Source organism: Heliangelus exortis, chromosome 3 (genome assembly GCF_036169615.1).
Source record: "Heliangelus exortis chromosome 3, bHelExo1.hap1, whole genome shotgun sequence".
NCBI classification, from domain to species: Eukaryota; Metazoa; Chordata; class Aves; order Apodiformes; family Trochilidae; genus Heliangelus; species Heliangelus exortis.
The window spans coordinates 109,176,332-109,204,163 of NC_092424.1; the positions used below are offsets into that span (position 1 = coordinate 109,176,332).

General features: G+C 36.5%; 1 protein-coding gene across 4 annotated transcripts in view; it reads left to right on the forward strand.

Annotated features, from left to right (window-relative positions):
• Positions 1-27,832, forward strand: part of SUPT3H (SPT3 homolog, SAGA and STAGA complex component) — a 263,127-nt gene that overhangs the window by 4,618 nt on the left and 230,677 nt on the right. For 3 of the 4 annotated variants that reach the window (XM_071742148.1, XM_071742149.1, XM_071742150.1), the window contains exon 2: positions 5,843-5,937. In XM_071742148.1, the coding sequence (XP_071598249.1) occupies positions 5,843-5,937 (95 nt within the window). Of the gene's footprint in view, positions 1-5,840; positions 5,938-27,832 lie in introns of those variants that run through there. The other variant, XM_071742151.1, reaches the window with a different exon arrangement.

Here is a 27,832-nt window from a genome sequence, read left to right on the forward strand (position 1 = left end):
GCCTCCTCTTCTCCAGCCTCAACACCCCCAGCTCCCTCAGCCTCTCCTCATAGGATCTGTGCTCGAGTCCCTTCACCAGCCTGGTTGCCCTCCTTTGGACCTGCTCCAGGACCTCGATATCCTTTCTGAACTGAGGGGCCCAGAACTGGACGCAGTACTTAGATTTATTTTCTCTGCTTTCTTGGTTAAAAATAAATAAATCGCTTCTGGGGAAGGACCAGCTCTGATTAGAAACTCTGAAAAGTGTTTGTAAACATCTCCAGATGTGGAGGTCTACCTCTCCTGTAGATTATGCTGTATGTTTGTCAATCTCCAATAAAACAGTTGCATATTACAGTTATATACATAATACAGTTATATACATAGTAACAGTTAATAAAACAGTGTATTAATATTATTTCAGTAGGTTCTGTGGTCTGTTTCAGAAGAAGCTTAAATAACTGTCATGTCTAACTCATAGATGAATGAATAATGGTTGAAAATATGAGGACATAGTAATTTTAACTAAAGTACAGTGGTTGTTAGGCAGAAAATAGTCAGGAATCTAAATGCTTATGTCTTGAGTTACAAGGTTAGGGACTTTTCTTTCCCTGCAAAGTTAGTGAGAGGGAATTGTGCTTGTTTACTGCTTTCATTTATGGCCTTCAGAAAAATTAATGCACAAAGATATATTCTTATAAGATGCAGGAGTGAGCATTAAGGATTAGGATTATTTTATCACAAGGGATGTGAAACAGGACAATTTTAAAGATAAAGTCAGTAAGGTGAATTTTGATCTCTGGACCAAAATCTATGGTTACAGGTATCAGAAAATTTGTTTTAACCTGTGCTATCAGGCATGGATGTTTCTTCCATAAATGTTTCTTCCACTTCCATTAAATGTGAATGAAAGAGTTGCCTTACAAATGTAAAGGGGGAAATGATGTTCAGTTGTATTCCTTATATCTGTGTGGGCTTTCCAAGCATGTTTCATTCCAAGATGGAGTGTCATGGTTAAAGATGAGATGCTTAGTGTTCTGGGTGGTGAAAGCTGGGCTGTGCATTGACAGCTGTAAGATGAATATTGCTTTCTGGTGTTCACTTAAAAATAAAACATCTGATCTATCAGGTAAGTAAATGGAAGCAGCAGTAGCAGATGTAATGCTTTAGCCTTAGCATGAATAGTGCATGCATTCCACTTTGTGATACTTTGTTAATTAATTAAAAAAATGAAAGAAAGCTGAGATTGCATCCCTAGCTTTGAACAATATTAAAGTGTGCGGACCTGATGCAGATGTGTCACTGCCTGCCCACAGCTTGCTTGCAGTCCTGGATTTGGTCTGGCTGTTCCTTGAAAGTTTGTGCCTTTGCTCTGTCTGCTTGGCTTTTAAGAGGCCATGTTTAGGGAATATGAGGATGATAAAGGAGTTTCATTAGATGTTTTGAATCATTAATTTCTTATAAAATCTAGGTCATCTCTACATTGTGCTTATCTGAGACTTTTTAGAGTGTTTCTAGTTCCAGCCTGTTTTAACAGCTCTGGGGAACTTAAGGATGTAGTACTCTAAGATTTTAATTTTCAGGCTACTGGGAGAGTGGTTAATCAGCAAAACAAAATATATTCTCCAGTATTTGGCTATGGGTTATTTTTATTTTTTTTTTAACTTTTTAAAATCATTTTGTGCATACACTTAGAAAGTCAGTCTTGCGTGTTCAGCAGGGTTTATGGTTGTGTATTTGTTAAAAGAAGTGTACTAACAAAAATCTGTATTTCCTGTAGTTAATTAAGTTCTTGCATCTCCTATCATAGAATACTCTTACACTCTTGTCTGCTGGTGATGTTGCCATGAATGTAGGAAAATCGTCAGTGGTAACAGATTAGTTAATCTAATTACTCTGAAGTAGAGGGTGTGTAAACCAAAGCATTGATTTTAATTTTGTGTTGATTCACAGTCATATTGGCTTTTATTTCTCTTCCTGTTTTGTTCGGGTTTTTAGAAATGAAAATGTGTCAGACTTCAAATTTTTGCATTTTTTCAGATTGTATGCAAAATGTGTTTATGAAAGGCAAGAAAAGAGGACTGATGCAGTAACCACATTAGATGTCTGCTCAAATTCAGTCGTCATAACAGTAAGCTCTACTCTGGTGTGTTATTTAATGTGTAAAAATTAGGCAGGGACACTGCTTTTTTTGGTAATTCTGCACCTTTTCTAGCCTGTAACAGAGTCATCAGACAAAAATCTGTGAGACTCTGCTTCTGCTTTAAACTCACCCTGCTTAGACTTGGTTCCTTTTATATGTGAAGTGAAAGTTGTAGAAATCTTAATATTAATCTTCCTAATTAAGTTTAGATCAGCTATTAAAAAGACATTAGAAAACTGGAGTGGCTGATGTTCTGGAGTGACTGGTGGAGTGAACCCTTCTCTGAAATCCTCATGTGACATTTTGGCAATAGTGGTTGTTGGAAGTATCTGACTAAGAGTTCAAAAGATGGAGGTGTTGCCTGTGTGTATCTGTATTTTACAGCTTGGTTGTGTATGCCCCAAATAATCTGAAATAGATTGGAGCTTTGGTGCTCCACAGTTACGTGGTGAATATGTAGCTTGTATATTAAATTCAAGTTTTAGGAGCAGTAGAATTTCAATAGTTTTATGTCTCCCAGCTGGATGCTGAATGCAGAGATGGGTTATGTAGGTGTTTTATTGACTGGACAGCCATCAGTGTGATTTAATATTGCTTGGTAATTTCAGAATGGATGTGGATATGAAGGATGGCTCTAAAATGAACATTTGCCCAGGTGTCTGACCTTGGTGAGAAGAATGGGTTTAAACATGATGAGAAACAGCTTAGAATTGCTTTCCCTCAATGCAGAACTCTTTTGTTCTGCTGATTCATATGGAACCAGTGCTGTTCTCTGTTGTGACTCTTCAGTATAAAAGACACTGAGATTGCAGTAGATGGTTTAAAATACATTAATTATTATATATATCCTCTTAATGTATATTTGTATTATATATCTGATTGCATACTTTGCTTATGGGAAAAGGATTTGTAAAAGCTGGACCTATTTGGATAGGAACTCATAATTACTAGTCCAGATAGTGCTGATCAGAAGTTATCTTCTCCTTGCTAGAGTTCATGATTAAAACAGGGCATGTTGAAATAATCTGTGACCTAATCTGAACATCTGAATTCATTTTGTGGAATATGGTAAACATCTGCATTTCAGTTTGGAGCTAAAACAAATACAGTATATTGTCCCATTGAAGATTACAGTAGGCTTTTCAGTTCTGTGTTAGCTGTACTTCTGGAAGAAAATTGATTTGAGAGTGCTTCTGCTTTTGAATGATTTTTAATGTCCGGAAGAAAGGAAATAGAACATACGGACGATGGGACTTTGATGTGTAAAGAAGTTAATTATCTAAACCATCAAACAAAATGTGGGCTGTGGAAGTAATTATTGTAAAGGGTCTGACCAAGCCTGACAAGCTGTTGTTTTTTTTTATGTCAAGAAAATGCTGTACACCTGCTTGATTTGAAAGTTAAATCACTTGGTTGCAATAGGAAGACTCAGTTTTTAGTGAAGCAGTAGCTGATAGGCTTTCAGCTTGCAAAACTACAGATCCTTCAACAGATGTACAGCCCTCCAAGTTGTTTTTATTAAACTGTCCACTTGGGAGGCAGGAACCTTTAAAAACTTTTACTCCAAAATAGGACATGCATCAGTTGCAAATGTTCTGCTTTGAGGACACAACTGTGGAACTGTCCCATTTTTGGGGGAAGTTTTGGAAGAATGTTTCATAAATTAGAACCAGAACCTCATGGATAAAGCAAAAGGTTAAAAGAAAATTGTCATGTGCTTTAAATGATGTAGTTAGATTAAAAAACCCTAAAAAACCAACCTTAAAAACCCATTTAAGTGTTTGAATGTTTCTTAGTTTTTAAACTTTAAGGCATGTGTGACTGATATGTGACAGGATCATTTCCACAGCTGTTTTAGAAAATATTAACTGAGGCATTCCCCTAACTGCTGTTCCTGGGGTATGGGTAACAGATAGAAAGGAAAGTGTATTATTTTATATTTAGGAATATTGATACTTCATTGGGTATAAAGATAAAGCTACTCAAATGGTTTGTAAATAAGTATATAAATAAGTATATAAAATAAGCACAGATTTCCAAGTCTTTGGGCTGTTGCATCCTCCTCTGCACTCATTTCCATGTGTACATACTGTGAGTACACAGAGCTTTTGTAGAAATACTCTGTTGCCTTTCCTTTATGTCATGGTTGGGTTTTTTTTAATTACTAATTTGACTATTTAGGTTTTATGACTCTTTGGTTACTGCTGATTGTGGCAGGATCCTGCTGACTCTTAAGCCTGGTGTGTAACTACTCATGATTAAAATCAGACTTCAGTAGGAGTATACTTGTGATTAAAGTTACCCATGTGCATAAGTGCTTGCAGGATGGGGATCTAAATTAGAATCTGCTTGAATCTGCTTGAGGATGAACAGAAGTCTGTGGAAATCTACTTGAAAGCATTAATAAAAAAAAAGTAAACTTATCTAAAAGCAGAGATTCTAATTTTTGTTGTTCATCCTTATGCTGCCATGTCATTAGACTTCCCAACTAGTTATTTGGTTGCTTTTGAAAGTGTTGTATGCTTTGTATTAAAACCTAAACATAGTATTTGTGATTGATTGTAATGCTTATAGTGGCTTTTAATATAAATCTGGCTGGTGTTTTTAGATTATTTTTGGAAGAGAAATCTATCTTAACTTTAAAATTTGGAAGTGGAGAATGATAGGATCTCATTAGAGGTCTTGCAGCAGTGCAAACTCTATTAATGTGTTTAAAACTGACAGTACTACTGGTACTACTAAGAGGACAAGAAATGAGCAGTACAACTCAGATGTTACTAGTGTGCAGAAGAGGAAGAAAGTGGGAAATATAATCTGTTTATCAGGGGATTTACATAGTGTATGCTGTTCTTTGTTAAAAATTGATAAAGGGAAAAACATAGTTTTCCATAATTAGGTGGGTTTTGATTTGTCAGTGTCCTAGGAAAGGGAAGTTATTTAAAAAAATAAAATTCATAGAAGTCATTTACTTCTCTTGTATTAAAGAGGAGAGTGTAGTTAAGTTAGCTAATCCCTAGAATAAGAGCAGATCCTGTGTTGGTTTGGAGATTTTAATGAGAAATTTGTTTAGAAAAATCCATTAAAAATTTATGTAAAGTCAGTACCTTTATGGATCCAAGAATTATGATGATACTTATGGTGATGATTTCCAACCTATGTCTGTTTTGAAGACTAAGTAGTACGTGTATATGAAGCTGGTGTTTCAGAAAAGCAGCTTAGATCTTGATGCTCATTGAGGTTTATCTGGCTTTTTTAAGGTTCTTTTTCACTCCCTTTAGTCTCAGTGGAGATGATATGGATGTGATACACTAGTGTTTAGGATACTGCAGGAGTAAAAAGGGATATTGTGCATAGCAAGATACTTGGGTCTATGAAAACAGAATAACAGTGTTTTTATTGTAATATTTTTCCATAGATGCTGCTAGCACACATCTAAACAGATTGCTGAGATGGCATTTTTAAAAACAGTGCTTGTTTCCAGTACTTTGCTTACAGGGAACACCAACTCTCCTCTGTTTTCTGCAGTGTCTCAGACTTCTTTTTGCATGCAGTCTTTGCATTCAAATCTACCTCCAAATCTTTTCTTCCCTTTTGAATATCTAGTGTGAAGTATTTGTACACTCTCTTTAAATAAAAATTTAAATTTTAATTTACAATTTAATAAAATTTAAAATTTCAAAATAAAATATTTTAAGTGCTGTTATTTCTTTGTTCACTCAGATGAGCAGCACTGTGGCTAGCCCCATGTCAATGACTGCCTCTTCAAGCAGTGGAAGAAAATCAACAAGCTTTACACCTGAACTTCAAAGTATGATGTAAGTAAACAGTGAAAATATCTGGTAATAGCTACATTTTGCATGCATCTTTGAGCTGGTTTCATAGAATGTGTGTGTAAGGGTGATAGTGGGGAAGAAGGACAGGTCTTAGTGGTGGAACTGTTTTGCTTCTAATTGGTACAACTTTCAGAGGTTAGATAGAAGTCCATGCAGTATTGAAAGGAGGGAAAGGACTTCTGAGTTAAGAAATGCAGGTTTAACATTAATTTAGAAGTCATTAAAAGCCTGTATTTCTCAGTCCTTCATCAAAGCCAGCTAAGCTTCCTGTTCCTGTGTATGCTGATTTAATTGAGTATTCTGTATTGCCATCTTTCAATGCCAATACCAATGCCAAGAAAGGTTTGCTGCTGAGATTATAATACAGCTGCTGAAATTAATATGTGGAACAGTTGTAAATAACTTGAGTTTTTACAGATAGGAAATCAAGTTGTTAAAAAGACAAGCTATTAAATTAAAACAGCTGTAAATTAACAGTGGACTTCTAGAATCCAAGTTCCAAGCTGTGATATTGTGTGATTTTGTAGTTTACAATTTGTAAAACCTTGAATGTTATTCAAGCAGGTGTGTTTTGTCAGTGTTGACACTTGCATGATCAGAAGGATTCCTTCCTTTATCCTGAATGGTTACCTACACCACTGGACTGACTGGAAATTTTCATTTTGTGGAAAGCAGCATATTAATCAAAAAGTTTTGCCTGCCACTATAGAGAATTTTTTGCCTTTTCTGTGTGTATCTGTGGCACTTTACTGTCAGGGTGGGGGCAGGGGGAAAAGTAATGAGCTTGTTTGTGTGTGGATTAATGTTGCTGATTTATTAAACACTTTAAAAGAATATTTCAACCTAGAACTTAAAGATGGCTTACCTCTGAGGCTGCAGATAGCTTGGCTACAGTGGCCCATGTCTAAATTGTACATTTTAAAAAAAATTTATGACTATGAATGTTACTTACAGAGGTGGGGGGGAGGGATGCACATTTGCCAGTTGCTGAGGTCAGCTTTTTGTAAGGGAGCTTTTTTGAAAGGGAGTTTTACTTTTTAAAATCTTCCAAAACTGTCTTAAAGCATTTTTCCTTATGTTCATTTGTCAGAGTTGAAAATGAAATGAGGAAAGCTAGTCCCAAGGTACTGAGACATAAATCCATGGTTTCAAAAGATAGCAGTAATCATTGGCTCTTTTTATCAGTCTTGGCTCTCTGAAAGACTGTCCAGGATGTTGTTTAAGATAGGATGAGGTAAAGGAGGATGAACTTAACAGGAAATTAATTCTGGGCTACTGATCTTTATTTTGGTAAGACCATCAAAAACACTCAGTGTTTGAGAGTTGCTTTTTACAGCTTTGCTTCATGTATTTTGTTTTTATGAATTTTTAATCAGCTATATAAAAATCAAAATAGTTACAGCATCCCCCTTCTGACCCGTAGATGGGTAACTACATTTTAATGGCAAGGAAATTTTATCAGTAATGGGTGTATCCTGATTGTTTTTATGTTACCATCCTTTTGATCCTTTTACTCTAGGTCTTTAGTTTTTGACTATCTATTTGTTACATTTGACTTTTAATGTACTACTTTGTTCAAATTAAAATTTTTATAGTCTTATCTGAAACATTCTACTCTGTTTTTTCCCCTGTCCATTGTGTTACAGCTGAGTATTAGGAGAGGAAAAATGTTGAAGTTTTATTTGTATATTCATAAATTCTTATAAAAATATTTATATATTTTTTCTGCCAGTTGCATTCCATAACCATAAATAAGTTAAAGTATTTCAAGCATCCGTAGATAATTATTTACCTGCCTGAAAACTGTGTTTGGCTTTCTGAGATTATAGAAATTTGTAACATTTTAGTATAGCTGTATCACACTTGATCTGCTTTTTTTTAACTACTTTTATACTTGTGAAAGAGTTTCAGGAGTGAAAAAGTGTTTCAAGTCACTTTATGCTACATTTGAACTGCCTTTCTTTACTTTGTCTCAGTCAGTTATGGGCGTGACAATTCCAAGTGCCCTCCCTTTCCCAACTGTCTCACACTCAACCTGTTCCTAAGTCTCCTCTGCCACTTTGCTGCTCCTTTTAGGAGATTAAATGATGGTGTGAAGAATGCCGGTTTTCTCCTTCCATCACATGTCATGGTTTCACCTTAACTGTCATGAAAAACTTTTGATTTAAATTGTTATGTGGGATGAAGTTATGAAGGAATTACTTTGCCTGTGTTAAATTCTACAGAGTTCCATATCCAAAAGTAGAAAATAGAGTTTGTTTTCAGTTAAATGTCCTTAGGAGACTATTAGATTGTTGTTAGGTTGAGCATGGAATACATTCCAATGGAGTATTTTTCAGTATAATGTAAATGAGATAATGAACTGCTTCCTGTGTACTGATTCTTCTAAATTAGATGAGTACTTCTTACAAACCCAGTGGTTTGCTGTACTGAGTCCTTTTCAGAAAGAAAAATATTAGTTCTCTGCTTCAAGAGAATCTTGTTTAGTTATTGTTCACATCTACTATAGTCATCTACACTGGAATATATGTGTTGTTCTTGGTGGAGAAAATAACTGAGACTGTGTTTGAAAACAAAAGAGCAGCCATGAAGTTTGGAGTCAAAACCCCCCCTGCATCAGTTTGGATTAGTACTGGGGGAGCCTGCATTTTATTTAATTGTGGACTTCCTGATAAAGTATTTTGAAACTACACTCCCCGCCAGTATAAACATGATTCTGTCAGAATGTAGAAGTTATTGTTGGCCAAATAAATGGAAGAAATAGACATTTTCCTTTTGCTTCAGAACTGGTGCAGTTGCACATTGAGAGCTATGCAAACAGATCTGTGCTTTACAGTAACAGTTTTCATAGCTTCATTAAACCAGTGTAAGCTGAAGAAATTCCTTGAATGGAGTGAGCACAGTGAAAGTTACATTTTTATTGTTTGCTGGAAAAAAAGAAGACTTTTGAAATGATGAAGTGCCAGGGCTGAACCATGTGGAGAAAAAAAATGACAGCTATTTCTTCTGGCCAGGACCACAAAATGAAGTTACCATTTTAAAAGAACCTTCCAGGCCCTGACAGAAGCTGACATTTTTTATAAACTACATAACTTAGGAATTTACAGATTCTCCCATTTAGGCAATTTATAATGAATAAGTGCTGACATCTTAACATCCTCAGAAATAGTAAAGGCTGACGTGTTACAGTGCAAAAAAGGTAACAGCTTCCTTGAAGAAATGAAAATAGGTATTATCTCTGCATAATTTGTTATTGTGAAATTGAATTGAATCACCTATTTCCTATGCATTGACATCCATAGGGAGTAATATGAAGAGTAACTTCAACTTATCCTGCCTATCTCAACAAAAAATGTGTGCAGGAAGTGGATGAACTTGTGAGAAATGTGTCACAGAATGATGTTGGGTGCTAATCCAGGTGTCATTTGCTAGTTTGTGCTTATGTTTCAAGAATAGGCTGTTGGATTCTACAGATGTAAAAGGCAGATGGAAAGTGGAGGAATCTTTCTGGAGCAGTGTCTTAAATCCTGTGATAACCCAGTAGTGAGATCTGGAAGTCTGTGGATAACAGTGCCTCAAAGTCTGAAGGTAGTATTTTTTATTTGTTGGTGATTTACAGCACATAAGTGTTGAGTCAGGGTTTGATTCCCCAGAATGCTTAATTTTTTTTTTTTTTTTTTTAAGTGCTACTCCTATTTCTAAATGACACTGTTAGAATGATCTGTATCCTTTTTTAGAATTGTGTTTTTATAGTCAGCTCAAAAATATTTTTCTGATCACAGATTCATAGAATGGTCTGGGTTGAAAGGGTCATTAATGATCATCTAGTTCCAAGCCATGGCCATGGGCAGGGAAACCTCCCACTAGGCCAGATTGCTTAAATCACCATCCAGCCAGACACTTATATTTGAGGAGGCAGGAAGTATATAGGAGTCCTGAAATGAAATCCCAAAACCCTGCATAAAAGGTGTCTTAAAATACATACAAGTTTTTCATAGTATCTCTATTTTTTTTTTAACTAATAGAATGGTTCCATGTTTCCACAGATCTAAAAATTTACTTGAATTTTAAGAAATTTTTGCTTGTCAGTAAATAAAAATCAGTTCTGTGCTATGCCTGATGTCTATGTAAATGGTATTAAATATAACTGGTGATAGTACTTAATATGCTGATTACCTTAAGAGGAACACAGATTGAGCTGCAAGTATCAGACTGTCACAGACCACCCAAATACATCTCAACTTACATGCTCTATTTTACATGGATATGTTTGGCTTTTAATTGTTAAGACCTTGGAATTATTTTATATTTACCTTTTAAAAATTTAAAAGATCATTATGCTACGTAGATTTGCTTTGGCTCCCACATCCTCTGTGTGTGTTGGGATATTTTATTATTTTACCATAGAATTCAAAGCAGTGTTAATAATTTTAAAAAGTTTTTCAGCACATCTTGTGCATTTTGCTGAGGTTTGTTTTACAAATCTTCGTTTGGCTGATCTACAACCTGTTTCCAAACTGTTGACCTCAGATACATTGCACTTATATTGTAGTTCTGTTCAGTAGATTTGACAGTAGCTGTCAAAATTCCTAATTTGGTTGAGAGCTTTTTACAGCTAAGCACTATCTATAGTGTGAATTTCTGACAACTGATGTTCTAAATGCTTCAGTTGAACAAATTGCAGATGAAGAGAGAGGGCTTTTTCTCCTCAGTAAAATATCTTGATTTTCCAAAGTATTTTATCTATTTATTATCTATTTACAAAAGTACTAATTACTGTGATGTGCAGTTGGTTTAGAAGTTTTTATTGATTCATTGCAGTTGTTAGGGTTTTTTTGTTTGTTTGTTTTCCCCTTGGAAAATTATATACAGAGGGAACAGAGGCCATACTCAAGATTAGTGTAGATTATCAACAGAATACTTTTTAAAATCATGGGAGTAAAACTTTTCAATGGTGAATATATAGTTAAAACTAACATGAATCAAACTCTTCATTTTTCTACACCCTTAGCTTGTTCCTGCAGGGGACCCAGTGCTTAACTTTGTGTGTTTCAGTAATTTTACAACAGCTATAGGTAGGTCTGGGCTCCAAACTGATAAATCTTTGAATGATACTGTGTAAATTACCACTTAAAGTTCCATATTGATGAGTGGTTTTTTTTTTCTACTGCATTTTCTTGTACTTCAACATTCAGCACTGTTGGTAATGGTAGGCTGTATTACCACACTAATTCAATTTGGTTGAAATTGCTGTTAACTTTAATTCACAGCAGAATGCAAATATGTGAGAAATTGATTTATTTTAGTTGTTCCTATGAGCTGAAGCCCATAGCTTGAAGATGGTTGGTGTAGATGTATGAATGAGCAATGGAAAGCCTTCCTGGAATTAATTTTCTGTGCAGGGAAGTAGCTATGAGGATGCAGTCAAAATCTTAGTTCTGCTCCTAGTTTTCTGTCTGGTACCATTCTTGCCTCATATATTTAACAACTTAACAAAAAGCAACATCCTGTCCCATAAACAAGTACCACATCTGCTGCCACTGCCCTTCCGTTGTCCCTCTGCTAAAGAGGGGGGTGAAAGTATCCTTTGCATGTTTACAGAGAAGGATTTCATCTCACTAGACTACCCCAGCTATTTTTGAACTATGCAATCTCAGCACAATTCTGGGTTCAAATACGGTAAACAAGTATGGGACAGGATAGAGAAATACTTTACAATCCCAAATTACAGTTTGGTTAACCAGAGTGCTCCCTCAGCCAGGTCATTACTGCTCTTTTCTTCCACTATCATTCCAAATGAACTATACAAAATCAGATGGTTTTACTGATCAGCATTGAAGCAGAGAGGAATAGCCATGTTACCAGCTGAAGCCATAAGGTAACAGTCATAACAGGGTTATGTGAATACTGCCATACCTCATCATACAGCAAGATGAAATAAGTTACTGTCAATATGGAACTCAAGCACATGTTCATTGTGTGTTGCCGGCTACATGAACTCAGGACCACTTTATCCAAAGCAATCTTCTAGACTGTGTGTTCAGCACAACTTCCTAGTCACTATAATAATTTACTTGTTTCAAGTAGCATCAGGGTCTGCATATGCCCTGCATTCCCAGAAACCTAAGACCCGTGAAAGCCAACTCTCTTATTAGTGGGGAAAAAGTAACTTGGCATGGGGAGAAACCTCATGAGGAACCTTGGCATGAAGGTAATCATAGAATCATAGAATTGGCTGGGTTGGAAGGGACCTCAGAGATCATCAAGTCCAACCCTTGATCCACTCCCGCTGCAGTTCCCAGCCCATGGCCCTGAGTGCCACATCCAGGCTCTTTTTAAATATCTCCAGGGATGGAGAATCCACTACTTCCCTGGGCAGCCCATTCCAATGCCTGATCACCCTCTCAGTAAAGAAATTCTTCCTAATATCCAGTCTAAACCTCCCCTGGCACAACTTGAGACTGTGCCCTCTTGTCTTGCTGAGAGTTGCCTGGGAAAAGAGCCCAACCCCCCCTGGCTCCAACCTCCTTTCAGGGAGTTGTAGAGAGTGATGAGGTCTCCCCTGAGCCTCCTCTTCTCCAGCCTCAACACCCCCAGCTCCCTCAGCCTCTCCTCATAGGATCTGTGCTCGAGTCCCTTCACCAGCCCAGTTGCCTCCTTTGGACCTGCTCCAGGACCTCGATATCCTTCCTAAACTGAGGGGCCCAGAACTGGACACAGGACTCGAGGTGTGGCCTCACCAGTGCTGAGCACAGGGGCAAATGACAGGTCTTGTATTACACCTCAAGAGAAGAAGGACATTGAGTTGCTGGAGCATGTCCAGAGAAGATTAACCGAGGTGGTGAGAGGTCTAGAGAACAAGTCCTGTGAAGAGAGGCTGAGGGAACTGGGGTTGTTTAGTTTTGAGAAGAGGAGGCTGAGAAGAAACCTTATTGCTCTCCATGACTACCTAAAAGGTGGTTTTAGGGGGGTGGATGCTGGCCTCTATTCCAAGTAAATAATGATAGGACTAGAGGAAATTACCTGAAGCCATGCCAGGGGAGGTTTAGACTGGATATTAAAAGAATTTCTTCTTTCTTACACTGAAAGTGTAGTCAGGCACTGGAACAGGCTGCCCAGAGAGGTGGTGGAGTCACTATAGCTGGAGGTATGCAAAAAATGTGTATGTGTGGCACTTGAGTGGCCATGGTGGGGTTTCTTTGTGTTGATGGTTTGACTTGGTGATCTTTGAGGTCTTTTCCAGCAGTGATGATTTTATGATTCATGCTTGTATCTGCCTCACAAGGGTGAGTCAAGCTTATACATTTGGATACGGTAGTAAAAAAAAAAAAAAAAAAATCATAAAACCACAAGGCCATGGTTTAACAACTGCAAACTGGACTTACCAGCAACAAAGCCCATTGTGAAAAACCAAATTAATTCAGTACTGCATTTTAAAGTGTAGTTATTTTAGACCTCCCTTTTGTAATTCTGCAGTTTCATTTTGCCTTTTAGGTTTTATTGTTTTTATTTTTATGAGGAAAAGCTGAGGAGATTATACTGGATAAGTTTTTACTAGGAACAAAATTAACAGAAGTTTGGTATTAGTCTAGGTTTAGTATAGCTCATATTTCTGCTCTACTAGGACAGCATTTTTCTACTGCTGGTTCAAACTTAATATAGGTTTTGTAGTTAATTTGTGAAATACGTTTTGGTAAGTATCAGAAGAATTTCTCAAAGTGAGCTTATGATGTGTACAGTTCTAGTCAATTTGTTCTGAATTGCACACAGCTTCTCATTTAGTTCCTGTGTTTGAAATTTGATTTTGAATTGCAAAATTTTAAGATAACGGTTTCTGGATTCTAAGCTTAGATTCCTGAAACTCTCTGGTTTTACATTTTAACAATTTGCTTTAAGAGATCATGTAATGCATAAATGAGAGGTTTTAAAATTTGGAAATGATCTGTCCTGCATAAGTGAGGACAAGTATTTTGTAAACAAATATTGATTAAGCTATAAATTAATACATTATGCAAGTTCTGTATTTTCTACTTTATTTTCTTCAGTGTATTACATTGTATTACATTAATTCTAGCAGACTGAACCTGAAAATCAAGTTTGGCTACAGCCATAACTCGCGGATCTGTCTGTTCTTAAATAGTGAAGTTGTTAAAATTCAGCTGCTCGACATCTTAATTTATTTTTGTCATATTTAATTTGATAGCACAGGTAGCACCTTTCAGAGTACAGTGGTGTTATATAACATTATTCATCAGTACAGAACATTAGGACAGTAGACACTATAATTACTATTGGCTTCTTAATTCTTCTGAAGTCATTCTACCCCATGGAATTGCTTCCAATTGTGTCAGAGAATTGAGTGAAAATTTACAGTTAGAATGTACATAATGTGACCAGACTTAGAAGGACCAGAAGGAAACTGCTGATTCTACTGTGTCTTAGGTAGCCAACTCAGAGCATTTTTCTTGTCTGGATGTTATTTCTGCATCATTTAGGCATCTGCTCTGTCATTTTGTAGAGTAATACTTATACATATATATATATATATTATTTCTTTTCTAAGACACAAAGGCTGTATAACAGGTTTAGCTGGACTGATGCTGAAGTCTTTCTCCCCTAGCACATGACTGGCTGTTTGGAGGTACAGAACCACAGAATATTTTAGGTTAGAAGAGACCTTCAGTCTCTTCTAACAGTCCAACCTTTGACCAACACCATAAAGCTAACTGGTAACCCATGTCCTTAAGGCATTCCAATGCCTGACAACACTCTCGGAATAAAAATATTTCCTAACATCCAGCCTAAACCTCCTCTGGCACAGCTTCCATCCATCTCCTTTGGTCCTATCACAGTCCACTAAGCAGAAGAGGCTGTTTCCCTCCTTGCTCCAACCTCCCTTGAGGTGGTTGCAGAGCCATAAGGTCTCCCCTGAGCCTCCTCTTCTCCAGACTGAGCACCCCCAGCTCCCCCAGCTGCTCCTCACAGGACTTGTGCTCCAGGCCCTTCAGGAGCTTTGTTGCCCTTCTCTGGACACTCTCCAGCACTTCTGTGTCCTTCTTGTAATGAGGTGCCCAGAACTGAACACAGTGCTCAATGTGTGGCCTGACCAGAGCTGAGTACAGAGGGATGATCACCTCCCTGTTCCTGCTGGCCACTGAGTTCCTAACACAAGCCAGGATGCCATTGGCCTTGGCCACCTGAGCACACTGCTGGCTCATATTCAGTCGACTGCCAACCAATACCCCAGGTCCCTTTTCAACTTAGAGCTCTCTAACCACACTTCCCCAAGCCTGTAGCTCACCATGGGGTTGTTATGACCCAAGTTAAGGACCTGACATTTGGTCTTATTGAATCTCTTACAATTAACCTTGGCCCATTGGTCCAACCTGTCCAGATCCCACTATAAATCTTCCCTTCCCTCCAGCAGATCCACACAGCCACCTGGTTTGGTGTCATCTGCAGATTCACTGTGGGTGCACTCAATCTCCTCACCCAGATCATTAATGAAGATATTAAAGAGAACAGGTCCCATCACTGAACCTTGGGGGACACCACTTGTCACCAGACAGATTTAGTTCCATTCACTACCACTCTTTCAGCCTGATCATCCAGCCAATTTTTTTATCCAATGCAGGGTATATTTAGCCAAGCCAAGTGCCCTAAGTTTCTGAAGAAGAATGCTGTGAGAAATAGACAAGATAGCCCTCAGTGGTTAGAGAAAAGTGTTTGTGTTTTCCTTTGTCATTGTGAATTCAACATATTCATCTAGATTATGATATTCTCCCTAAATTGTTTTGTGAGGTGGTTTATCCTCAGATCCCTCACTGGGTCTGGGGCTTTCAATAGACCGTAGATGGTTTAGCTAAATAATGATAAATGGAATAGCTTCTCTAAATAGTTTCTAGCACTTTATAAGTAAGTAGTACCATCATTTTTTTACGTGGCTGTGTAATAGCTTTATCATACTTTAATTTCTATCAGAATACTCTTCTTACTGTTGATTTGACTCCATAAATGTCTGTTTAACAGTATATATATATATTATACTGTATACAAATATATACTATATATTAGATCTGTCTTTTTTTATTGTTTTAAAGTTGATTTTAAATCCCATTGACCACCATTTGATACTTTCTCGTATTTCTGTAGGACCTTCTCTAATGATGGACTCTCAGGCACTACAGTGATTAGGAGAGTACCTGCCCTCCCTTCCTTGCCTCCCATGGCTGTGAAATAATGGAATATTCTTTTAGCTTGCTTTTAGAAATGGTAAATAATAATTTAGCAGTTGTTATGTAGCTGGATGGCAGAAATTTCTATAAGACTAATAGCTAAATGGGAAAAATGAGATTGGTGGGTTCTTAGTATGTTATCAATGCAAACAACTTCCTTGCTCTCCTGACTGGTGATGGTGACTTTTTTCTGCTTCAGTTTTTGAACAGAAAGCTATAAGCACTTCATGGTGTTAAAAAGCAGCAGCCTCTGACCTTACATACCCTCCTCTGAATGATAATGTTTCTTTGTTACTTATTTTTAGCTGGGATTGTTTTTCTCCCCTGTCCCCCTAACATGATTTGTACAACCTTTAGAAAGCTGAGCAGTTGTGGTTTTTGAATCATCCTCCATTTCTAGACTGAGTGAGTATTTCTGAAGAAGCACTGGCTTGCTTCTGAGTGGGTCTTTTTCTTTCTTTAAAAGGCAACAACGATGACACAGTCCTACCCCCTGAAGAAAGAAGGTGCAGTACTATAGAGACCCTCAGGCAGACTTTATTGTGACTCTGGAAAGGGCAATGTGTTGAATACTTTTTAAATGTTGTATCAATGTTATATCCCTAGCAGATGAGCTGTTTTTTTTCTTTAACCATGATTCAGAGTCATTTGGATAAAATATCTCAGAGTGTATTTTGGTCCTGAAATAAAGCATGACTATCTGTTTTGAAACTATAGTAGTACTTTGTTATGAATCAGTCTATATTTGACTCCTTGTTTGTGTGTAAAGCCTTCAGTATATCTAGTACAAGTCTAAGGACTTTTTTTTGTGCTTTTGGTGAAGTACAGCAGGGTAGCATAAACATCTCATGTGTGCACACTAAGCAAGGGGGAAAAAAAAAAGCCTAACAGGAATACATTTGAATTCCACAGAGTATACATAAAGGTGACTGGCCATTTTAAGGGTGGGAGAAAGAAAATATTGAATTTCATGGCAAACTATTTTTTCCTATTAAAAGGTTATTACTTTTATGTTAGAAAATGTTCCTTTTAGTTCTACAAAGAAGGTAGCTCACCTATAAACCTAACTTGAAGTTTTTCGTTGTTGTGTAGTTTTTATATTCTGAATTGTTCACAGGAAACCAAGAATGCAAGCAGTAGGCCTCTGCTTTTTTTGTATGCTCATATTATATAGGTTTTCATTTAATGAGTGCACACACAAATTCTCAACAAGTTTGGCAGTATTTCTGGGCCAGTTAAAAAATAATACCATACAATGGAATAAGAGAAGAATTTAGATTGCAAGGGACTTCTGGAGGTCATTTGGCCCAACCTACCTGCTTCAGACATTAGATCAGGTTGCTCTACAACTAGGTGAGAAAAATGTGTGTTTATTTTATGGGCTACTTTGTTTTAGTTGCTATGCCCTATAGTAGTAAAGTGCTTTTTCCAACATAGCTAAGCTAGTGTAATTACTGTGGAAAAACTTTTAAATGTTAAGCAGCATCTAAAATTACAAAACCTTTAGTTTTCATTTTCTGGGAAGTCCCTTTCAGTAGTCAAGGTAAGAGGAGAAAGTATATATTTCTTATGAAAGGTATGTATCAATGTGGTTTAATATGTGACTCCAGACCTATGACTACTTTTTCTGCTAGACTGCAAAGTGACTGCAAATCTATAATGTAAAATGTAGACAGCAGAGCAATTCTACATCTTTGCCTGAAAAAATATGACTTCAAGATAACTGTCTTCTAACCCTGAGGTCTGTCTGATTTTTTTTTTTTTTTTTTCCTAGTGTTTGGTGAGCTTTAAAAAAATACATCACTAATTACTATTTTAGGGACCTGCTTATCAGTTATGATACATTTTGAATTACTGTTAAAAGGAGTTCAGTTTCTATAGCTGTTACATTGCTGAATGTTTTTATGAAGAGATATTTCTTTTTCATTTAAAAAAGTTTAAGCAAGCCTGGAGACTTGATAAAGTATTTGGAAAGCATGAAGAAATACCCTTCTATTTCTCTCTCTTTTTAGAAAAAACTAGTAGGCATGTTTAAATTCTGTCTATTTCTTTGCATGCATGTTTATATATGTGCTTGTATACTGTCTTAACATTTTGGTGACTTCCAGATAGCATTAATCTGTTTCTCTACCTATCTAGGAAGAAGCATGGAATAAAAATGTTATCATACAGGAAGAGGTTGGGAGAATGCATTGTCTTAACATGCCTCCACCTCTCAAAAAGTAACCTAAATTAGTGTTTTGCTCCTCTTAGTAATTTTAGATTGAGGCAGATGCACTGCAGCCAGCTCTCTCTCAGCTATGTTTCAGGTAATAATTTGGTTAGACAGTTCAGTTAGTAGCAGTTAAGGCTGCCAAATACATTTGTCTCTTGATTTGACTCTCTCTCTGTTGAGAATTTCACTGTAGTATATTGGGTAGTATAAAAATTATTCTGGTTGGGGTTTTTTTCTTGGTAAGATAAACACATCTGTGTGTGTTTACAGAATTTAGAGAAGAAAAAGCATCTATTAGATATGGTGTGCTGATACAAGGGGGTAATTATTGATTAAGAATATAATACATGGTCTTTGTAAAGATTTTATACCCATGGAATTGAGTATGACTTCATATGACAGGCTTTGATGTTAGAGAAACCAGTTTTCTCTGTATGACCTACTCGGAGGGAGCATAAACTTTTAGAAGATGGTCATGCTAGTACTTTTTGTTTTTAATGCACAAATATATTGGTTTTATCTGTTTAACTTCCTAACTTCCTAACCTGTTTAACTGCCTTCCTTGGAAGTGGACAGATCAGATGTAGAAATAAATATTATGCAACCTTGAAACATAGAACACAAATAATGTAACCAAATTTATCTGTATGAAAATCAACGCTAGAAACCATGAAGTTTTAAATGCTTGTTATCTCCAAGTGGGGTGTATTATGAGAGTTACAGAAATGCTGTTGATCCTGGATGAGGCACTCCTAGGTCTGTTTATGCTCATGGAAATGAAATTGTAAGTAGCCCAGTGAAGTGAGTACTGAGGGTCTACTAAGCTGAACCTGCTTTAGTACATGTTAAACAGGGCAAGATGAGTATCTAGTGACTTCCAAGAGAAAGGCTCTGTAGGTAGTTGGCAAATTCTATATTCTCTGTTTCTTTATTAAATGCCAGTTTTTAGGCTGCATTTTGGGAAGAAATGTATTAAAACAAGGTCTGTCTGTGAGTTTGCACTGGCAGGATCTTCCACTCTGCCTGCCCAGGTAGGATCCTTCACATACTGCTCTGGTTACATGCCCAGTTCTGACTTTAAAGTGACACCTCCTTATCAGTTGAGCCCTGCTCAACTGAGTTTAGATGAGTGAAAAGGTAAGTGATCAGTTTCTAGAAGGAGAGATGAAACTCTAGGGGTTCTTCCCAATGAATTGCAGAATTATTTTTGAAAAAGTGCTGCAGTGTTTGAACAGTCAAAGTCAAGTACATTTCTGGAGCTGAGGTTAGGATGGCAATATTTATCTTTGAATTCTTAAGACAGATAAAAATCAAAATCCCAACCACTAGCTATTTTTTAATGTTTAGATTAATCCAGAAAAATAGAACAAAATTTTGAAACTTGCTTATTTAAACATCAAATTGAGAAACCATATACGGGGCATTAATGTCTTTCTTAAAAAGACTTCTCTGTCTAGTAACAAGGTTTGAGAGAAAGACATGAATTGATTTATCAGTGTGATCCTTTTGGAAAAGGCAAGTCATAACACCATTTTATCAAGTGAAAAATTTGTACCTGGGTGCAGGACACCACTTAGTCTTAACAGAAACTCTTCTCATCCATTTTAACAAAGCTTTCTTTATTTCTATAAGTGATAGTGAAATGTGTTTGGTATCTGTAAGGTTGTGTGATTTTTATTTTTTTTTCTGTTGGCAAGACTGTTCCCTCCATTCACAGGCAAGGGAAGAGAGTTGTTTTATTCAATAAAAATTAAATAGGAATTAGGGTTCCTTTTTTGTGTCATTATTTGGTACATAGAAGCAAACCTACATGCAAGCTTGCCATGTGGCTCTCTGTGCATGCCAAATGTTCCTTGTATAACATCTGCTATTAAAAGCAAGTGTTGGTAGCTGGTCACTAACAATTCCCATGCACCAAGCTGAAAGCCAACATCTTCTGCAGCTGATGATAGCTGGCATGGCTACTGCTCTTTTGGTAGTCTCTTGTTTCTCTAAATGTGGGGTGATAAAAGCATGAAGAATAGTTTTGGCTACATTAGGTAATATTAATGTTTGCCTGTTTTTGTGATCAGTGAAAGACTCATTGTACATGGGGAAAAAAAGGACTTTAGGAATGTTTTAGTGCTGCTGGTAAGAACATATCTATCACTCATGCAGCTGAGACATTCAAAGAGCAGTCCACCTATTATAGCCTGAGCTGGAGAAAAGATTTTTCAGGGAGATTTGAACTTAAAACCCCCCAGAAAACAAAATAAGAAGGGTTTTTGATTGAAGGGATGTGTGTCAGCACACATTAAAAATCTGCAGTAGCTTTTTGTATAGTAAAATAGTTGCAATTTAAATCTTATTACTGAGGCTTTTCTGATATATTGCTTATAATTCATGCAGCAACATGTATAAGTGGTCTGTGTTTTTTGCCAAATGTGTGTGGTTTTGATTCCTCAAAGAGGTAATGATGAGCTGGCTCAGTTGTTCCTTTCACCTGTCAGTATGTCTTAGCCCTGATCTTCTGAGACTGTTGGTGGAGAGACCTGTATAATTGTATCTTTTTAACCTTTGGAGTTTGCTATGATCAGTCTTGGATTAAGAATTGGAGTCACATCTTCTAAGTCTTGGCCCAAACCTTTGTCTTAAAGTGGCCCACTTTACTTATAGGCCAAATGAATGTGGGCTAAATTCAAATCTGTTTAGAGGTGAAAGGCTAGAAACCAATTTATCTCCAAAGATACTTTTCAGAAATCAATGCTACTCTGTTAAAATTTACTAGGAACACTGCTTTACTGAAGATTAAACACTTTTTTTGGCAGCAAATTTAAAATTTACATGGACCCAAACGACTCTGCAGTGAAGCCCATTAGTTGAGTGGTCTAGGGATTTGGATCATCTGAGTGTAAAAAAACCCCAAAGCAGCTGTAGCCATGACTTAACCAGCTGTTTAAGCTGCTATCTGCTAGCAAAGCAGGCCTACCATGTAACCTTTGGTGGAGTTTTTGACTTTTCTCTTTTAGTTATGTATAATGTAAAAAAAAAAAAAAAAAAACAACAAAATTCCACTGTTCAGTGTGTTCTTAGAATTAGCACCTCTCTTATTCCCAACATTAGGGTACTTAAAACTTGACTGAAGTTGGCTTGTGGACACTTAAATCTTACACTCAACAGGAAAAAGCTGTAGAAGTGATGCCTAATTTTTTTTTTTTAACTGAAAATTAAAAACGAGTGGTGCATCATTTATCAAATTCAATTATCAGAACTGAAAAGTTTTTATCTGTATTTTACACATTGAGAACAGACTGTGAGCAGGTTAACTGGGCAATTTCAGATTTTTGATTAGTATATTAGAATTGGCTTTGTTGGGAGTGAGATAAAAAACTATGTATGTACTTAAGTGTTCCGCTGAGGAAGGACTATTTATAAGTAAATAAAACCTTTCAACTGATCTCAAGACTTGTTCTACTTTCTGGTAAAAATTACTGCTAGATTTTGGGTGTGCAAATGGATTCCCTATTGATAAACTGGGATGTGAATTTGTACAGCCTTGTACATGCTATCATACTTGCATGTATACATGTTATTTTCTGTATAAATAGAAAGTTATTCTTTCCTGTACTAAATATAAAGTTATTCTTTCCCCTTTCATTCAGGCATGGTATAACCAGCTGAAGAATAAATGTGTGCACCTGAGCATAGCCTTCAAAGTTTCTGAGTTACTGCAAGGTTTCCATCCTAACTTTACTTGTGGAAAGTTTATTAGGTATCAAAACCTTTACCTTGATCTGTGATTGTTCCATGTTAGTCATTGAATACAAGAGTTATAGGGCTGGCAGAGAGTTAGAAGATCCTTACTTACTCCAGTATGAATCTAAAGTAGGATTCTTTATTGCCAAACCCTTCCTGAAAGCCAGCTGCCTCATCTGCTTCAAACTCTAGTGAATTGCTGGGTAATTGTCACAGAACTTACTTTCTTTTCTGATAATTACTCCTCTATTTCACTAGGGGAAAAAATTCTGTTCTTACTAGGCTTTTTCTGGTTGTAAAAGATGGGAGTATAACTGATCAGTGCTAGTGATTCTGGGTATCATGAAAATATATTAGATATAGAGCATGCATTTCATTAGCTTTCTCACTGGTTAAAAAAGAATTAAATATCTCAAGACTCAGGCAGGGTTTAGAAGCTGTGTAGATAGCTTTACAAACCTAAAAGGCCCAGAAATTCCAAAGTTTCTCATAGTTGCAACCTAGCCATGAAATACTGAATTGTTCAAAATATCTTTTTAAACCTCCTTTGCCTGATTTCTTTTGGTCTTTGACCACAAGACCAAGGAAATGGTCACAACTCACTTTAGAGTGGCTAACCCAGTTTCTTTGACCTTTTCACATAAGTTATTGATATCAACATTTTATTTTCTACCAGTGTTTTGGCAGGTGCTGTCTCCAACTTTTCCTGTATAGAGCAGGCCTGACAGCATGGGTAAGAATCTGTTGAATACTTCCCACTAGTTTATCTGTGGCCCTTTTTAATGTACAGATTTGCTTCTAAGTAATCTTTTTTGAGAAAGTTATTCACCCATAAGTAAAAACTTTATTCTCTAAGCCTGCATTTTCACACTTGTCAGTTGAAATTAATCATGTTGGATTTGTCTAAGTGATCAACACCATCATGTTCTTCAAATGTTGGGATGACCATTCTTGATGTCATAGTAAGCTGCAATAAAGCTGGTTCTGTTCTCTCATCTAAGCTGAATAGATTAACCTAAACAAAACTGGGCATAGCATAACTCTGTAGGACTCTTAAAATAACTTCTGTTTTGTTAGAAATACACAGCTACAGTGTGTAACAGTCTGTACTGCAACACTCCTCTCTTTTAAGTTTACATAATTTCCCTTGGATAATAGGTAGACAGCATCAATTTTTTTTTCTGAAGTCAGGTTGCTTTGATTGTGCTGCTTCATCTTTACAGATAAAGCCAGGTTCTTTTGGTGAAATGAATCAGGTTGATGTGTAATTATTTGTTCCTAATCCATTTTAGCTGTCTTTTCACCTTGTTGCTCTCAAAGTGTTTATGGGTTGTCTGTTCCAGTTTATTCAGAACCTCAGGTGTGGCAGTGGTTTCAGTGAAGGGACTTGGTGTATTAGGACAATACTTTGTATACAGTGTGAACTGTGCCCTGAGGAAACCAGCTGAGAAAGAACATAATAATCAACTCTTTTTAACCAGAATCCTGTATTGTGCTGTTGATACAACCAAGTCAGACAGTGAGGTTTTGAAAGTCATAAATGCTCTGGTTTCCTCTTAATTTTTCATTGTAACCAAAACCAGTTTTCTAGTTGAAAATACCTGCAAGATCCTATCCAAAGTAGGACACAGCTATATTTGGTGATGGCACAATTGTTAACATTGCTATTTTCAGGTTTAAAATATGCTTAAGCAAAGAAAATAGCAGCATTTTGATGACTATTTGCTGAGCATTTTTCCAGCAAGAACCAAAATTACTAAGTCCTGACAATGTGAGTCATCAGTAAGTCTTTCTTTTTATTTATTTTTTTCTTTTTTTGAAGAACAAACTTCTCAAATATACATCAAAATAAGTTAGCCTTGAAGGAACCAGCTTCGTGTTTGGGCTAAAACAAACAAATGCTCAGCAAAACCAAACTGATGATGGTGTTTGTGAGAGTTCTGCCATTGTTATTCACTATGGATCAGTATTTTTATTAATGTAGGCGTTGAACAAACGTAGGGCAAAAAATATAATCTTAAAAATTCCTGCTGAAGAAATGAAGGCTACTTTGTTTTGTTTTGGGTTTTTTTGTTTTGTTTAAAGATGTCTAAAGTTTTCAGGTGACTCTGACTTCTATATGAGACCTCTAGAAAGCAATACCAGATAACCACTGCCATTTGAAAACATGACAGTTAAAATACCTGTAGTCAGTCTGTCTTATTATTTTTGCCAACTTTGGAAGTAAAAGAATATAATTTATTATCATAATACATTCAGGTAAGTTTGGAATAAGCTTCTTGTGGGAGCTATGCCCTGTTCTATCAGAAAACAGAAGAGAGAGCAGGATAGTACACAAGTATGAGGATGCTTAGAAACACTTTTGAAAGAAAAGACCCATGACCAAGAACTGGCATTTGAAAATGGAGCCAGAAGTATACTCTTTCCTTTCAAGACCTGAGATTGAGAGGCTCAGAAGTATGGAACATGGGTAGTAAAGTGCTAAGGACAAGTTTGCCAGAGTCAAAATATTTGGCTGTGAAATGGTATTCTAGTACTTTCTCCATACGAAAATGTGGGAAGAATCACTAAGTAAAAAAAAATAAACCACTGGGAAGTGTGGAAGAATTCTCAGAATTGCCATGAAAACAAGCCTTATTACTCAAATTATACGTTGCCAAAATGTATGCATTGCCTGACCTGTAATGCTCCCATCACCTCAAATCTCTCTGTATGTCAGTGAGGGCAAGTCTGGGGTTTTTTGGTGCTCTTCTCTTGAATAAAACCAGTCATGTGTCAGAAAGTTAACTTACTCTAATCTATAGTTTTCCTGCTTGAGTCCCCACAGAACAGCCTTGCAAAATATGCTCCAGGGTTTGCTGTCTCCTTCCTTTCCTTATTCAAAAAAATGAAATCAAGTTTTGGGGTTCTTGAAGTATCACAGGTGTTCCCTGATAGCATGCAGACTTGAGTAGGTGTGTTACTTACATCCATGAATGTCTGTAAATGTATATATATGTGTGTGTGTATATACATATGTATATATGTGTGTGCATGTATAAAATCTTTATGAACTGAAAATCTGGAGGCAATTTTTCTGTGGCAAACCTCTGTGGACAGACTCATTCAGACAGCTGCCACAGAGGCCAGCACTCTTGAAGGTGAACGTGCACATGTTCCATTGGAACAGAGCAAAAGGTTCCCTACGTGAGTTCTTGGAAAGGCTGTGGATCTCCCCTGCTAGGACATTTGTTAGTAGTTCAGGAAAGGAAAGAGTTTACAGGTTAAAAGCATGAAGTTAGTTTTCCACCATCTGACCTTTCTCACACGCCAGCACAGAGCAGCTTTTCTGAAGCATCAAAAGATGTTATTGTTTGCCAGGATAACTATACTAATAAATCCTCTTGTACAAATGTATCTATTATGTTATTAAAAAACTGTGGGCTACTGTAAGTGTTTTATTAGTGTATCAGTGCATTTAAACTAGGCCTTTTTCCATCATTGCTGTCTGTGAAAAGTTGCATTTCTAACTACTAATTCCACTACTTTTCAGCATTGCTTAGGTCCTACCTTAAGGGGCACTTTAATAACAAGTGACAACACACATTCTGTTCTGTAATATAACAGTGGAAGAAAGATACAGCTCTCACCACCAAGCTTTTTCAAATATCTGTCATGCAGTTTTAAATTTTTTGTTCTAAAATCTCTAGGTTGTTTTGCATTCCTGTTGCTCAATTAGCACTTATTTTACAAATACTGAAGCTGAAATCAAGGCTGGCCTGATACGCTTCAGTGACCTTTCAGGATCTTGTTTGGAGCTACTAATTATTTATTTAATGAGTATTGTCCCTGGTCTGCACCTGATAGCTGATGGTCTGCATGCTCTCAGGCTGCATTACAAAGCAAACTGGGCTGGCATAAATACCAGCACTCACCTGGTCACATCTTTGTTGTGCAGCATGAAAGAAGGCAGAACTAGGGTTAGTTAACCTAACCTAGGTTAGAAATTAGTGACCTTAGAAACTTTGACCTTAGAAAAATCACAGCTACATGTCACATTAAGGTCTTAGTTTCATCTGGCTTAGCAAAGTGTAAGGCTCTTGTCAAGGGATATTTTATGTGTGGATGTTGTATATTTGGCTATGCATTAACCTTTAGAATATTTCTTAGAAAAACTGGAAGAAGAGATAAAATTAATGGCGATTTTCTGAAAGACAAGCCAAACTCTTACTGAAAAAACCCCAACAAAAACCTGTGTGAATTTGCAGATAAACAATTTTGGTTTATGTGCCATTTATTCTGATTATAGTTTATTGCTTTGACACACTGCACAATAACTTGACTACACTACATGTGTAGATTGGCACTTATCTCACTAATGAATTTTATTAACATTTGTCTTTCTTTTTAGAATTACTACATGTTCCTTTGTAGGAGAGAGAGACCTTAGTATCAGTGGTCTCTAGATGTTTTCTTCAGAAAAAATATAGATGTAAATCTTATTTTAATAAGTGGTCTGTGTATTGCCCACCTGAACTGTGCCTGGCTGTACTGCCTTCTGTTGGGAAGAAAAAAATACTGGCATTTCACGCTAGTAGCTGTTAGATTTTCTTCATATATATTTAAAGAAAAAAACCCCAGCTTTTTTAGTTGCCCAATTTTCTTTATGAGAAATATAACTAATGTAATTTGTGACACAAATATATTTGCTTTTATTGAGCAATGTTGACTGTTCAGTCACTGTATTCCTTTCTGCTTTACTCTGTTAAGACATTTACCATCATGAGCAACTCGGAACAGTTTGCTTTCTGACTTAAAAGTGATTCCTGGTAATGCTCAAGCGTGGTTTGTAACATTCCAAAGATGAGCAAATGCTTAAATACATGTTTTTTTTTTAGAACCTGAGCTTCAAAATAATAGACTATGAATCTGACATAAAGAAATACTGGTTTGAAATACGTTTGGAATAGATTTCTAATGAAGAGGGAATTTGAGAAGTACTTCTTTAAGAATTCTGGGGAGATACACAAACCACCTTCTGTAAGCTCTCCGAACATAACTACCATGCTGCTCGGTTTATTCAAAAAAGGACTGTAAATTCTGGAGGTTTTAACCTGATATGTTTGCAGGTAACATGATTGATGTGTAACTCTAGAATGAAAGGAGTATTTAGAGTCTTGGCTATCAGTTCACCAGTTCTTACTCCTTAAACAAAGACAGGTCAGATATTAGTCTTGTCCTCTGTAAGTGTTGCAGTTTCTGACTTCATCCTATGATCACAGACACATACAAACTCAGAAAATACTCTAACACTCAAATGCCTATCGATCACTAAATCAGAAAAAAACATAATAGTGGAGGGGGGGATAGCCTATCTGTCATAACGTTTTTCTTTTTTTTTTTTTTTTTTCATAACTTCTCAGAGGTATATCATATTATAAATGCATTAGAAATGTTTTGCTCTGAGGATATGTAGCATTCCTATAAAGGTTAAATCAATAAAAATGATTTGGCCACATTCCTAAGCGTGGCTAGAACAGGTAGCCCGTTGTTTAAGGTACCCTTGAATTTCTGGATCAGATTATTATGGTGCAGCAAAAAGGCTTACTAAAGGCTTCTTACTGTCTGCAGACGTTCTGTGTTTCTATGTGAAGATATCGTCAGTCTAAAAAAACCTTCAGATTTTCTAGGCTACTGAAAAAAAAAAGACTAT